Source organism: Myotis yumanensis, unplaced genomic scaffold (genome assembly GCF_028538775.1).
Source record: "Myotis yumanensis isolate MYYU_CA2020_CCGP unplaced genomic scaffold, mMyoYum1.0.hap1 SCAF_1, whole genome shotgun sequence".
NCBI lineage: Eukaryota > Metazoa > Chordata > Mammalia > Chiroptera > Vespertilionidae > Myotis > Myotis yumanensis.
The window spans coordinates 183,766,689-183,781,564 of NW_027223752.1; the positions used below are offsets into that span (position 1 = coordinate 183,766,689).

General features: G+C 40.1%; 1 protein-coding gene across 8 annotated transcripts in view; it reads right to left on the minus strand.

Annotated features, from left to right (window-relative positions):
• The window catches only part of ARHGAP24 (Rho GTPase activating protein 24), a 554,910-nt gene that overhangs the window by 17,903 nt on the left and 522,131 nt on the right, over positions 1-14,876 (minus strand). For all 8 annotated transcript variants that reach the window (XM_070393355.1, XM_070393371.1, XM_070393389.1 and 5 more), the window contains 3 exons: positions 6,669-6,801; positions 2,852-2,925; positions 239-360 (listed from right to left, as the gene is read on the minus strand). In XM_070393355.1, the coding sequence (XP_070249456.1) occupies positions 239-360; positions 2,852-2,925; positions 6,669-6,801 (329 nt within the window). The remainder of the gene's footprint in view (positions 1-238; positions 361-2,851; positions 2,926-6,668; positions 6,802-14,876) is intronic.

Consider the following 14,876-nt stretch of genomic DNA (forward strand, 5'->3'; position numbering starts at 1 on the left):
GAAGTTCCATTCATTCTTGTAAGGTTACTGAGGAATCAGTTAGTCAATTATTATGTTTACGAAGCTTAGACAAAACCCTGACTCCCAAAGAGAAGATTTTTTCACTTAAAAAACCTGAGAAAATAAGTGGAATTGTTATGGATTTACTTATTTCCCTCATTTGCTCAATAAGTTCAGGCCAATCAAGAGACAGTGATTTTTTTGTGTGTGTGATGGTATAAGATAATCATTTACTTACCCTCCATGATAGTCAAAGGATCTTCCATTTTGGGGCGCAGGATATTAGGGCCAAAGACAGTGGCCAAGTTCTGTGCACTCATTTTGTTAACTCCTGAATAGGATTGTACTTCATCCAAGAATCTGTTGGGTGTAAGAATGTGAAGAAAACACGAGGTTAAATTTGCCAATAGAATAAAAATGAGTCATCCTATATAATAAAAGGCTAATACACAAATCGACTGAATGGTGGAACAACCGGTTGCTATGATGTGCACTGACCACCAGGGGGCAGATGCTTACTGCAGGAGCTGCCTCCTGGTGGTAAGTGTGCTCCCACGGGGGGAGCGCCACTCAGCCAGAAGCCAGGCTCACGACTGGTGAGCTCAGTGGCAATGGCGGGAGCATCTCCTGCCTCCGCAGCAGTTGGACATCCCCTGAGGGCTCCTGGACTGCAAGAGGGCACAGGCCAGGCTGAGGGACCCTCCCCCCCCCCGCAGAGTGCAGTCATTTCATGCACCAGGTCTCTAGTTATAAAATATTTATAAACACGAGAATGTTAAGCGATGATTATGTAGGTAAAATTATTTAGGAATTCAAACATCTCTTAATCAAATGTGGAGAAAATATGTTGCAAATTATTAAGAATCAGACTTGAGGAATCATATCAGATATCACCCCTGGCCTAGCTTGACTTGGTTTCCTCTGTCAGTTACAGAAACAAGTGTTTGGATAATACTAATATGGTCTTAGATTGAAGACTATGAGTTCCCTTCCAACGCCTCAATAAAGTATTAAATATGTGTATTCAATTTGAGAATTATATAAGATTATTTGGTACACTCCCTTATTTCAGAGGGGAAGAATCACCCCTCTTTGTGGAGTAATTTGTGAGCTTTCCATTTATAGTCTGTTAAAAATGAGACCAAACATTTTTAAAATTAAGTCTCATTTCTACTGACATGAAAATTACAAGCAAAAATTGTTTCAATTTATTAGGTGCTAAAGAACAAGGGGCATGAAATCAGCCTTTTCCTGAATGAATTTAGTGGGGGAGGGTTATTTTTGTAGTCTTTCAGCCTTTTTTCATTCCCTCTCCCTTCTTCATTTTGGCAAGAACTTCTGTTTTGCATGGCTTACAGATTTAACCGATAAGACAAAAAAGGAAATGATGAAAAATAAAAGTTAACTTATTTTATGTTATTTAATACATGTTATTATGTGTCAGTCATTGTGCTAACTTGTTAAATTCTCACAGCATCCCTGTGAGGTAAGTACTATGATTGTCTCCATTTTACAGGTGAGACACACGAGGCACCAGAGGTTAAAAGTCTTTCCCAAGGACACGGGGTTAGTAAGTGGGAGAGCTGAGCTTTGAACCCCATTGTTCTGACTCTGGAGTTTGTGTTCTTCATTACCACACCAGGACTTTTCAAAAAGGTGCCTATTTCCGCATGTTATACAGACTAACTATATACAGACTAACTATAATAAAACTGAAGGACAAAAAGCCAAACTACCATTTCTTATTTGAAATAGTTGAAATTAAAAGTCTGCTTAGATGTTTCAAGACAAGTTAAGTTTTTCCATTGTGACGATAAAGACTTGCAATAGGGTTCTCAAAGCCTTTTTCCCCGTTTACTTAAAGAGAATTTAATCTTTTTATTATCCAGTACAGTAGTGGTCATTTCAGATACTCTGCAGTCGTGTCAATCATCAATTTCTTTATTTAAATTTAATACGTTTTGATTTTATGTTTGGCTTTTTTAAACAGGAGCACAGACATGGAGCCTCCCATCCCAGGCTCTAAGTTAAATATGGTCACTGAGAGAGTGCTTTTCCAGGCACAGCTATTTTTCTAACAGAGTTGAATTACAAATGTCTTTTCAATGAGTCTGAGGTGGGAGAGGAATTGAAAGAAAATAAAGTGCAGTAAGCACTTATTACATAGACATTATTTAGTTAAAAATATAATTCAATTTTTTTTTTAAAATATATTTTATTGATTTTTTACAGAGAGGAAGGGAGAGAGATAGAGAGTCAGAAACATCGATGAGAGAGAAACATCGACCAGCTGCCTCCTGCACATCTCCCACTGGGGATGTGCCCGCAACCCAGGTACATGCCCTTGACCGGAATCGAACCCGGGACCCTTGAGTCCGCAGGCAGACGCTCTATCCAGAAAATATAATTCAATTTTAAAACAAATGTGTGAGATGTGTGTTTTTACTACCATTTTACCGATTAGGACTCTTAGATTCAAAGAGAATAAGAAATTACATAAAGATAAGTAAGTTGTCAGTGGTAGAATCTGGCCTCCCATGCAAACCCTTGTCATGCCAAGGAGCATGTTCTGTCTCATAAACAATAGTACAAGGTACCTGTGCAAACTACTTTGACTAAAGTTCAAAGCAACATAGCTTTAATATGTGAAGTTAAGAGAGACTTCAGAAATGACAAATTACAGAATCATGCAATCTTAGTGCTCAGAGAACCTTTGACATCACGTTGTCAAACCTCTTACTTTTACAAGGCCAACATGGGAGCTCAAAGCAGTAAAATGATTTTATTCACCGTCAAACACAAGTTAGTGTCAGGCTAAATATAGTCTGGTTTTGTTTAGGACAATTCTTACCTGCAAATATACTTGAGGAGATTATAATTGACCACTGGCAAACTCTTCACTTGCTTTGCTAATTCCTTCACGCCCTGAGTATAAAGAAAAAGAGAATAAATATTACCTTTCTAAGTACTGGTCTTGGAATTAAAGCAAATGGGAAAAGGAGTCATACAGTGCTGTGTGTGTGTGTTTTTTTAAATTAATTTCACATATTATTAGTGTAGGGTCCTGTCCTAAAAACTTGCTACCATCACAGAGAGAATGTTAGAAATATTTTGAAGGATGTGAAAGGATTTCAAGTATTTCCATAAGTACTATTTGTGGAGAAAAAGATGTAAGTGAAGCCCTTTTGACATTTTAAGCATTTGTTCACTTTCCTGAAAATGGGAGATAGCCACAATTATAATAAGTCTATTGGGGAGAAAAAGTAGTGTTGATGTATTGAAAGTCCTTCCCATTTTCAGCATGCCCCAAACAATAGAGAAACACACATCTGCAGACAAATAAGTCTCTCAAAATTGGTCATGTCTAGGACACATCGTTTGGGGTGGGAAGCCTGATCTTCCTGGAAATTTCACAAAGGGATTAAATGCTTTGTTTCTTCTCATTGTAGAACTTCCTCTGAAATATAAATGGTCCCAGAAAAGCTATCGGATGATGTAATCTGACTTGTTCTTCTCCCTGTTATGGGCTGGACAGTAAGTATTTTAAGCTTTCTGGGACATATGGTCTCTGTCTCAACTATTCCACTCTTCTGTTTTAGTGCAAAAGCAGCCACAGACAACATTATATAACAAACAGGCAGCAATTTTTACAAGAGTGCCAAGAAAATCCAATAGGAAAAAAGGGATAGTTTCTTCAACAAATGGTGGTGAGACAACTAGATATGCACATGCCAGAGAATGATACTGAACCCTTTCCTCACCCCATAAACACAAATTAACTGAAAGTGGAGCTTACAACTTAAATGTGAGAGCTAAAGTTATAAAAGGCTTAGAAGAAAATATGGGAGTAAATTTTTGTGACCTTGGATTAAACAACGCCTTCTTAGATATTCGAATAAAAGCACAAGTGACAAAAGAAAAATGGATAAATTTGGCTTTATCAACATTAAAAATTTTTGTGCTTCAAAGGATACCAATCAAGAAAATGAAGAGACAAATCATAGAATGGGAGAAAATATTTTCAAATCACAGACCTGGTAAGGGACATGTATATAAATTATATAAAGAACTCTTACAACTTAATAATAAGATAAATAACTGAAATAAAATGGGGAAATGTCCTGTCTATGATGTTTCTCAAAAAAAATACACCCATAGTCAATAAGTACATGAAAAGATATTTAAAATCATTAGCCATGAGGGAAATGCAACTCATACCTCAATGATATACCACTTTACACACATTAGAATGGCGATGACAAGAAAGAGAGAGAACAAGTGCTGGCAAAAATGTAGAGGACTTGGGACCTGCACACATTGGAAGTTTACATGGTGAAGCCTCTTCAGAAAACAGTGTTACATATGGCCCAGCAATTCTACCTCCTAGATATATACCCAAGAAAAATGAGAAGACATGTTCATAGCAGCGTCATTAATAATAGCCAATCAATGGAAATGCCTGTCTTGCAACCGATGAATAAACAAATAATGGAATATTATTTAGAAACTAGAGGCCCGGTGCACAAAAATTTGTGCACTCGGGGGGCGGGGGGAGGGGGGTCCCCCAGCCCAGCCTGTGCCCTCTTGCAGTCTGGGACCCCTGGGGAGATAACGACCTGCTGGCTTAGGCCTGCTCCCGGGTGGCAGAGGGCAGGCCCAATCCCTAAGTGCAGCCCCTGGTCAGGCTCAGAGCAGGGCCGATTGGGGAGTTGGGGCGCCACCCCCTGTCATGCACAGAGCAGGGCGGATCTGGAGGTTGCGATGCCACCCTCAGTCACGCTCAGGGTAGGGCCGATTAGGGGGTTGGGGCACCGCCCCGTGTCACACTCAAGGCAGGGTCGATGGGGAGGTTGCGGCGCCACCCCCTGTCACGCACAGAGCAGGGCCGATCAGGGGGTTGAGGAGCTCCCCCCGTCACTCACAGAGTAGGGCCGATAGGGGAGTTGGGGCACCGCCCCCTGTCACACACAGAGCAGGATGGATCAGGGGGTTGGGGCGCTGCACCCTGTCACACTCAGGGCAGGGCCAATGGGGAGGTTATGGCTCTACCCTGTCACACACAGAGCAAGGCCCGTGGAGGGGGGTTGAGGCGCCACCCTCTATCACCCACAGAGCAGGGCCAATCAGGGGGTTGGGGCGCCACCACTGTCACACTCGGGGCAGGGCTAATCAGGGGGTTGGTGTGCTGCACCCTGTCAAACACAGAGCCGCAGGGCAATCAGGGGATTGGGGAGCTCCCCCCATCAGGCACAGAGCAGGGCTGATCAGGGGGTTGGGGTGCCTTCCCCTGTCACGAACAGAGCAGGGTGGATAGGGAGGTTGTGGTCCTGCCCCCTGTCACACACAGAGCCGCAGGGCAATCAGGGGGTTTGGGCGCTGCCCCCTGTCATGCTGATCCCAGTGCCGGAAGGCATATTACCCTTTTACCATATAGAATAGAGGCCTGGTGCATGGGTAGGGGCTGGCTGGTTTGCCCTGAAGGGTGTCCTGGATCAGGGTGGGGGTCCCCACTGGGGTGCCTGGCCAGTCTGGGTGAGGGGCTGAGGGCTGTTTTCCTGCTGGCGAGTGACTAAAGCTTCCAACCACTCCTTGTTTTCTTTTTTTTTTTTTTTTTATTCTGGGCCAGCTTTAGCTCTGAGGCCTCGCTGCTGAAAACATGGATACAATGTTTCGGTCCGGCTGGCTTTCAGTCCGGCTGATTTCTGGGGTTTTGTTTATCTTCTTATTTGCAACATAGTACATAGTTGCTTAGAGTTGTAGCTCAGAGGCCGGCAAGTGAGGTGGGGAACGTTGGAGTCTGCAGCAAGCAAGCCTCATGCTCGCTTCAGTGCCTGACTGCCGGCCGCCATCTTGGCTGACAGTTAATTTGCATATACTCACTGATTAGCCAATGAAAAGGGTAGCGGTCGTATGCTAATTACCATGTTTCTCTTTTATTAGTGTAGATAAAATACCAATACACGGTACAATGTAGATGAACCTTGAAAACAGTGAAAAAAAACAGTCACAAAAGACAACATGTTGAATGATGCCATTTATATGAAATGTCCAAAATAGGCAAACTTATAGAGATAGAAAGTTGATTAGTAGTTGCCAAGAGTTAGGAAAGGAGAATCATGGGGAACAGGTATGAAGTTTATGGGGTGATAAAATGTGCTAACTATCCTACAATTAGATTTTGGTGATGGTAGCAGAACTCTGAGAATATAGTAAAAAGCACTGAATTGTACACTTCAAATGGGTGATTGTATAGTATCTGAATTGTATCTCAACAAAGCTGTTTTTACAAAAACAGGCAGTAGGGAGGATTTCTTAGGAGTCATTGTTTGAGGTGATTTAAGAGGCACAGTATGAAAAAGGAAACATGAAGTAAGTCATCCACTTTGTTCATAGACTATTTGGCACCACAATTAACCTTTTAGGGGAGCATAGCGGCAAGGAGTGCTCATTTCATTTATTCGATCATATTTTTCTTTTTTTAATGAGAGAAGGGATTAAAAATGGGACCTGAGTTGTGTGTGTCAAGTCTAAATGTGTGTGATGTCAATACACAGAAGAGTGGAACACAATCCAAAGATAGGGCAAAGGAAAGATTACAAATTAAAGACAAAGAACACTGACAAAACCCTCAAACAAAAGCTTTCGTAGAAATAAATGCATAGACTTACGGCTTCCTCTTCCTTGCTGAGCAGTTTGGCACATGACAAAAAATCTTCATACTTCGCATAAGGAATCACTGGTTCTGGAAGTTCTCGGAGATACAGTTTGAGAAGTGACGCCACTGTGTGCACATCCGTGTTGCTGTGGAGAGAGAAGTGTGAAGATCATCTTTGGACTGAACCTTATAGCATTTTGTTTGTTTATTTTTTAATCAAATATATATGTGTGTGTCAGAATTATATATGAATTTGCAATGAAATCAGTCAATCCAGCTTTCAAGAAATACATACTTATGTGACAATGCCTACTAGATGCTATCGCAGATGGGAAGGAAAGGGACAGACATAGGACACTTGCAATTCTCAGTGTGGTTTAAAAGTTCAGCATTTTGCTTTTGTGCATATTTGATGTTAAGCAAAAGTGTTAACTTTTAAAAACAATGAGTATATACCAGACTTTAAATAAAATAGAACACAATTTACCAAAAAATACCAAATCTACATACGTGTGCATGTGTGTATTTAATGTCAAAATTAATTACTTCTGAATCTTAACTTTATTTCTCAAAATATCTCTCATTCCTGAGAAAACATTGGTGATTGGTTATAGATACCGGAGGCTTGCCATGACATACTGTAGCTTTTAAGCAGAGCCCATTTTGAAAATGATTGAATATCAGCATGATTGCTTGTCTAATATTCTAAGATAGTTGGGAACCCTTAGAGTGTTTTAGAAAGGAAAGGAAAGTGCTACAAAAATAAACAATGAAAACTTAACATGAAATGCAAATTTTTATCCTCTGCTGAATATTAGAGTGCCAGGATAATTTACTGAAATGTTATTTTATATTTTGTTTTCTTTATTTCCCTATTCCCAGTAAATCCATGAAGATGGCTGACAGCAAAGACAGAAAGAGGAGGGGTTGTCTTTTTCTGTTGTTTTTGTTTTGTTTTGTTTTTATCTGGGGGCAGAGGGACAGGAAAATGGGAAGGGGAAATGGGTGAGCAGGGAGTAAAAAGGTCAATTGATCCCCAGGAAGTGGGAAGAGTGGTAGTGAACAGGGTCAGGGATTTTGTCAGTAATGAGAACATACACCCACTCGCAGACCTCACTGAAGGAAGTGACAAGTCGCCAGAGGGATACACCTGGACAAGCTGGAACAGAAGCACCGAAATTCCCTGCCTCTGTGAATATTCTGTTGGTCCAAGAGCAGATGAAAGCAGAGTTGACTTCACCAAACTAAGTGGGCTGAGGCAATGGGCATTTCACCTCTCAGTGTGGGACTCAGGTTGATTTCACCAGGCATTTCCCACAGCTAATCTGTATTAGACGCTACAGAAATACAGTGGCTAGGTCCCCGATGAGTTAAAGCAATGTATTATTCTAGCCTCCTTATAATTTATAACTGGGGGGGGGGGAGGAGCAGATATTAAGCAGATAATAATACAAGTTCATAATCACAAGGTGGTAATAAGGAAAAGTATCAGATGCTATCAAGGGAGGACTAATCTAGAGGCTGTTTCTCTGAGGAATGATGTTGGGGCCAAGATCTGAAGCGTGTGTGTAAGAATTAACTACGTGAAAGCTCAAGAACAGAAGGAGACCTTCCTGATTAGTGCAAAGCAGATAAACAGAGACCTAGGTAAGAGGAAGCGTCCTGTCCTTGAGGAGCTGACAAAGGCCAGGGAGACCAGATCTCATAGTGGGACTGGACCATGGACTTCACCTTCCTCAGAATTAGGGGAGGGCTGAGGTTTTCCATTTTCACACTGAAGTGAGTCAAAGGAGGCATTCTGCAATCGTTTTGCAGATATTAAAATAATAAAGGTGACCTGATAAGGCCTGTATTAACTAATTTTATTCTTTCCATAATTAAGTGACTATTTTTTTTTCTTAAAATTCTCAACTGATAGACAATATAGAAGTCATCTTAAAGGCTTGTAAAGAAAATAAAAATCATGTCTTCTGGATGTCTTGAAAATTGTGACCAAACTCATTAATTCCTAAAAATACTTTCCTCCAATTTCTTTTTAAAGCTAGGCCTAAAGTAGTCTCAATGGTAAGACATGAAAGACACTATTTTTTTTTCCCTGGCAAACCACTCTACTTCCTGCATATCAAAGCCCTTCTGTGTTTCTAGTGCTATGTTGTAAATCACCTGACCCCTGGGGGTGCAGTCCTCAGTAGTAACAAAACCACAAACTAGAAGGACGGGCAGTTCAACCAAGTGTTAAACTATTTCCATCTTTTGATTCCACTCAAATCCAAACCACACTCTAACCAAAAGAAATTTATGACCAGGTTAGGTTGTATTGCCTTCAAATTCAATGACAATTTTGTTAGGTTATAGGTAGCTACAGAGAGAAATATAAAAATATAATACCAAATAAGTATAATTTCAATATATGGAATATATCATGTATAATTTGTATGACCACATAGAATATATAAAATATTTATGAAATAAATACAATAAATAAATGAGACAATAAGAAATATATATATTTAACAAAAAATCTGTTTTAGTATTTCAATGACAAACTATTCATTACTCTCCCCAAGCACACTGTTTTTAAGGTAACTTGCTGTTTTTTGGTTTTTATTTCTTCATGTTTCTCACTGCCTTTGATCAGGTTTTTATTCAAAATTAGCTGTCCAAAGTGATTTGAACTTTATGGAATAAATTGGTTTTTTTTTTCTTTTGCAGTGAGTTTCTTTTCTGAGGATTTCTCAGTTGCTGGCTTCTTGGTACCTGTAGCCTTTTTACTTCCTGTATTATTTTGCTTCTAATGAAGTTGAGCTATAGCACTGAGGACGTTTGAACACTAGATGGCGCGATTGCAAAGTTAGACTAATCGAGAGGGTGTGAATTGTGAGGGATGAAAGGCTGCAGAATCATTCTTCATCCGCCAGCGATATTCTTAGTTCCAAAGCTGCAGTAATTTCCCAAGAATAGAAATATTCGAGCTATGAGTCAAGGTAAGAGATGTGGACTGGGATGATTATATTATCCCTTCCCTACGGTAATACGTTACATTAGCTTTTTAGCTTGTAGTATACATAAACCCACACACTATTAAAATAGAAATAATGAAGAAAAATTACAATATATTTTCTTGTTTTTTTGATTAGCAAATGTTATTAAATTTTTTGCTTAAAGAATAAAACTTAAATTTATGGCTACTTTGGGGGCTTTATTAAACTTAGGTTATTTTGTAGGAAAAGAGACTTCTACGTTATCATTTTTGGCTTTGTCCTCTCCCACTGAATGGAAGAAGACAATCACTTCTGGACCGACGCCAATGTATTTGCTGGTTCTGATTCACTTCAAAAGCCTCACAGTTCATCCACCCCAATTGCCAGTATGCTACCCACTACGATAGGAAGTCTGGGGTTTCTCTAACAGAACCACACTGTGCATCTAACTCTCCAGCCTGACACCCCTCACTGATAACTCATTTTTTAGTCTAAATTTTAAAAATATTTTTTATTGATTTCAGAGAGGAAGGGAAAGGGAGAGAGAGATGGAAACATCATTGATTGGCTGCCTCCTGCACACTCCTTACTGGGGATCCAGCTTGCAACCCGGGCATGTGCCCTGACCAGGAATTGAACCTGGGACCCTTGAGTCCTCAGGCTGATGCTCTATCCACTGAGCAAAACTGGCTCGAGCATTACTTAGCCTAATTAATATTTGCTTAATATATGGCTAATTAGGTAAATACCAACTAAGATGGGTTCTATATTGTCTATTCATTTAGAATTTTAAGATAAAAATATTTTTTAATTATGAAAAGAATAAAATTAATTAGATAAGACAAGCCCTACCTATCAGATCACCTCTATTATTTTAACATCTGCAACTGTATGTTAATTGCCCAATGTACCTAGAAAAATGTGTTCTCTTTACCTCAGAGAAATATATCTCAGTCTTCATCAAAGGGAGGTCGAGTGACTGCATTATGTCAGAAGCTGGTGTACATGGAGAATTAAAATCCCTAACCCGGCCAATAATAGTAATAACAACAGCAGCAGCACACACCTACGCGCATCTCTTTGTGCATCAGGCCTGCCAAGCAGCTCATTGAATGGGTTCTGTTATGAACTCTCTTTGGGGTTCTTAAAAGGAAATTGCACATTATATAAACATTATATTAAATTCTTTTTGGCTAATTACTGATACAGGAGGGTTTTTAATGTAACACTCTTTTAGTAGGAATTTAAAACTATTTGCTAATGTAAAATCATTATACAAACCTCAGGTCTCTTTCATTCACCTGGCAGTACAATCTGTTTTCAGAAGCTAAGATAAATAACCATGGACATTCTATTCAGTGATAGCAAAGAGGCAGAGCCAGGCCCGGGGATCCTGAGTAAAGGAGCTGTCAGGCCAGAAGATGCTGCGAAGCATATGTCCCTTCATTGATCAACATACGGGTTTTGTTTACAACCTATATTGTACTTGTACTTCTGAATTCTGCAGTGTTTTCTATTACACTTAAAGGGAGGGTTCCATGAGACTTTCTACAATTGACCTAATTTGATATTCTCAGAGGTCTCCCTTTCGTCATTCTGAGATTGTTCTAGAAATCACTACCTCACCAAATAGTTTACAAACATTTATAGTGTGCACTGCCCCATGCCACACGCTAGGTGAAGCAGAAATCTTTTTTTTTTGTCCCTCTTGGTTTTATATCTCTAACCAATAACCAAGATGTTTCCATACCACTTTTCATTTGCTCAGCTTCTTAACATTTTCTGTATATTATAGCTGCTAAGTCCCTGCCAGGTGCGTGATCTTAAGAATAGTTTTATACTTCATGAAAATGACCTGTGTTATTTATAATCTATGCACAATAGGGGCCTCTTACTAAGCTGAGCAGGGATAAAGGAGTCTGATGACAATCCCTCCTTGCTCATCCTCTAGGCCCTCCCCTCCTTCTCCGATAAACAGACCCACACACAGAGATCAGCTCAAATGCCACAGTAATTACAAGCATAATACCACACAGGAAAAATCTTGAAACTTTTAAACTTCAAAATGAGAAATGGAAATTTTCTTTCCAGATTCAATGCACAGAACATAATATAATCCGTTGATTTAACTGAATAGAGTGAATTTCCAATGCACCCCGTGGAGAGTTATTAAAGATATCGTGAACTTATTTGCAACATGCAGAGTGAGATAACCTAAAGTTCACTTGGAACTAAGAAAAAATAATGTCATGTCCATAGAACTCCATGAAGATAAGTGGGACGGAAATCAGTCAGCAGCACTACCAAGATGAATACTGCCACCAGCGTGTCTTAAATAACACACGGTCTGTCAACCGAGCTCACCAAGACATAGAAGAGCAAATCCAAAGGTGGTGAATAGTTGCAAACTAAGCCAATGTCTACCAGAAAAGCCTGGTTCTGCTCAAACTTATGTTCTTTTGTATCTGTCAAAACTGCTACACTTTTTGGCAGTGAAATTTGAATTCAGTTAAACTGTTGTGGCTTTTTCTTACCGTTATGTAAGTGTCACCATTGAATTATATACAACCCCCAAAAGACAGTTTTTACCTCCCGGCAGAGTCCTGGACTATGTTGATTTACTGATTGTTCCAAACAAGTCTTGTGTTTTAAAAGAAGACCGTGGTAGAGAACTGCATGATGACTCCTGCAGTGGACTGAATTGTCCTCCACTAAATTCCCATGTGGTCACCCTTGGCTCTGATGTGATGACATGATGTATTTGGAGGTGGGGCTTTGGGGAGGTAATTAGATTTAGAGAGGTCGTGAGGGTGGTTCGATGGGATTATGCCCTTATAAGAAGAGACACTAGAGAGCTTGTCCTGCACCCTTTAACCCCCATGCATATGCAACAAGGAAAGGCTATGTGAGTACACTGGCCATCTATAAGCCAGCAAGAGAGCCTTTACCAGAATCCAATCATGTTGGTACCCTGATATCAGTCCATTCTCTAGAACTGTAAAATAAACTAATCTCTGTTGTTTAAACCACCCAGCCCATGGTATTTTTTATCTTTATCCTCACCTGAGGATATTTTTTCATTGCTTTTTAGGGAGAAAGGAAGGAAGAGAGGGAGGGAGGATGAGAGGGAGAGTGAGAGTGAGAGTGAGAGCGAGAGAGTGAGAGAGAGAAAGAGAGAGAGAGAGAGAACAATGTGAAAGACATCGACTGGTTGCTGGGGATCGGGGATTGAGGATCTAACCTGCAACCTAGGTATGCGCCCTTGACTGAGAATGGAACCCGAGACCCTTCGGTGCATAGGCTGACATTCTAGCCACTTAGACACATTGGCCAGGGCCATGGTATTTTTTTATGGCAGCCTAAGCTGACTAATACAACCCCCAAATCTGCATTCCGTGATTTTTACCTCAAAACCACTAATGGTTCTGTTAGAGTATTAGGTAATAAAATGTTAGCCAAAAGACAGAAACATACTTTCAGATAATGTGGATTTATGAAATATTGTCAGATAGATCAATGAGATATGGAAGAAACTGATTCTAAATTCTGGTTGTACATGGAATGTTCTTCAAAATGCTGATGATTGGGTCTTATATATTCTTACATATAACTGATCGTGGCTGAAACCTGGGCATTGAGATTTTCAAAGAGCTCCTCAAGTGATTTTTATGTACTGCCAAGGTTGAGAAGCACCAACACAGAACACGTATTTGGGGTGGAAAACTTCCATGAAAGGAGGCAGTTCCAATATGTAAAGGTGAAAAATTTAAATACGGCCACTCCACCATTCACTGGAGCCAACTAGTTACATACCTGTCTCTCTCATGTTCCCTGAGAGAAGAATAGTGAGAGGAGTGCTGTTCCTGCGTCCACCTGACACATTGACCTTTCCTTTCCTGCTTCTAGAATTATTCATGTTTATGGAAGTATGCGTGTATAGACTTCTCCCTTACAATGCTAGTTAATTACTTAATATATATAAACCAACATACCATATACATGAACACACACACACCCCTGCATGTGTAAAAGACACTCAAAATAACAAAATATCCTGTTGTGCATCTGCAAGAAGATATTACTTTGAGCATCTGAGTTTTGTGACTCCAAATAACAGACCCCTCAAATGGAAGAAAGTAGCTACATTCCCAAACTGAAAAAAAAAAAATCATGGATATTTGTCCATTTGCTACTTCTGACAACTAATTCCCATGAGTAAGACTCTCATTTCATTGTGTGTGTGTTTTTAATGCCTCACTTGCCTATGGCTTCCACCTCTCTGCCTTCTCCTCTGGCCATTATTCTTACCAGTCAGCTCCTAAGCTCTTCTTCCACTACTGGCTCTATTTTCCTAGACACCCCCTTGGACAAACCCATGAGTCCAACTACCACTTTTCTTCAATGACTACCAAGTACACCTCTCTACACCATACTTTTACATTGAATTCTTAGCTGTTCCATATACTTTGAATTCTATACTAACACACAGCTGGACAACAACAAAGAAATCCTTGCAACAAAATTATTCCTTTACCATATTCTCAAACATGAATGACATCAGCAGTCACACAAACAAACAACAAACCTAGAAGTCAACCTGAATGGTGCTTTTCTGAGACCCTAAATCTATCAGTAATTAGTGATTCTCATACTGAGCTGCACATTGGAACCACCGGGGAAGTTTCAAAAAATACTAATGATGGGATCCTACATTTTCTGATGTAGTACCTTCTGAATCCATTACCTCTTCAGTAGTCTCATTGACATTGCTCAAATTCAGTGTGTCACTCACTTACATTAATATAACAGCATATTAGCTGGTCTCTCTATTACAAACCTCTCTTCCCACCCCCAACCCTCTGAACATGCCCACATAGGTGGTTATCATCGTAACAAATAAATGTAAATAACAAGTAAAATGCCTTGTTACATAGCTTTTGAATACCATATTCAAATACAAAGGGCAAATGTTTAAACATCCTATATAATAAAGGGCTAATATGCAAATTGTCCCCTCGGGAGTTTGACCAACCAGGAGTTGGACCACTCACTATGATGTGCGCTGACCACCAGAGGGCAGCGCAGAATGAAGGAAGACCCCGGCGGGCAGCTGGCAGCCGAGGGAAGGAAGGCTCCAGCTGGCAGCCAGAAGGAAGGCCCTGGCTGGCAGCCGGAAGGCCCCGATCGGCCCTGATTGGGACCCTACCTGTTTATGAATTATCTCGTATTTAGATAATATA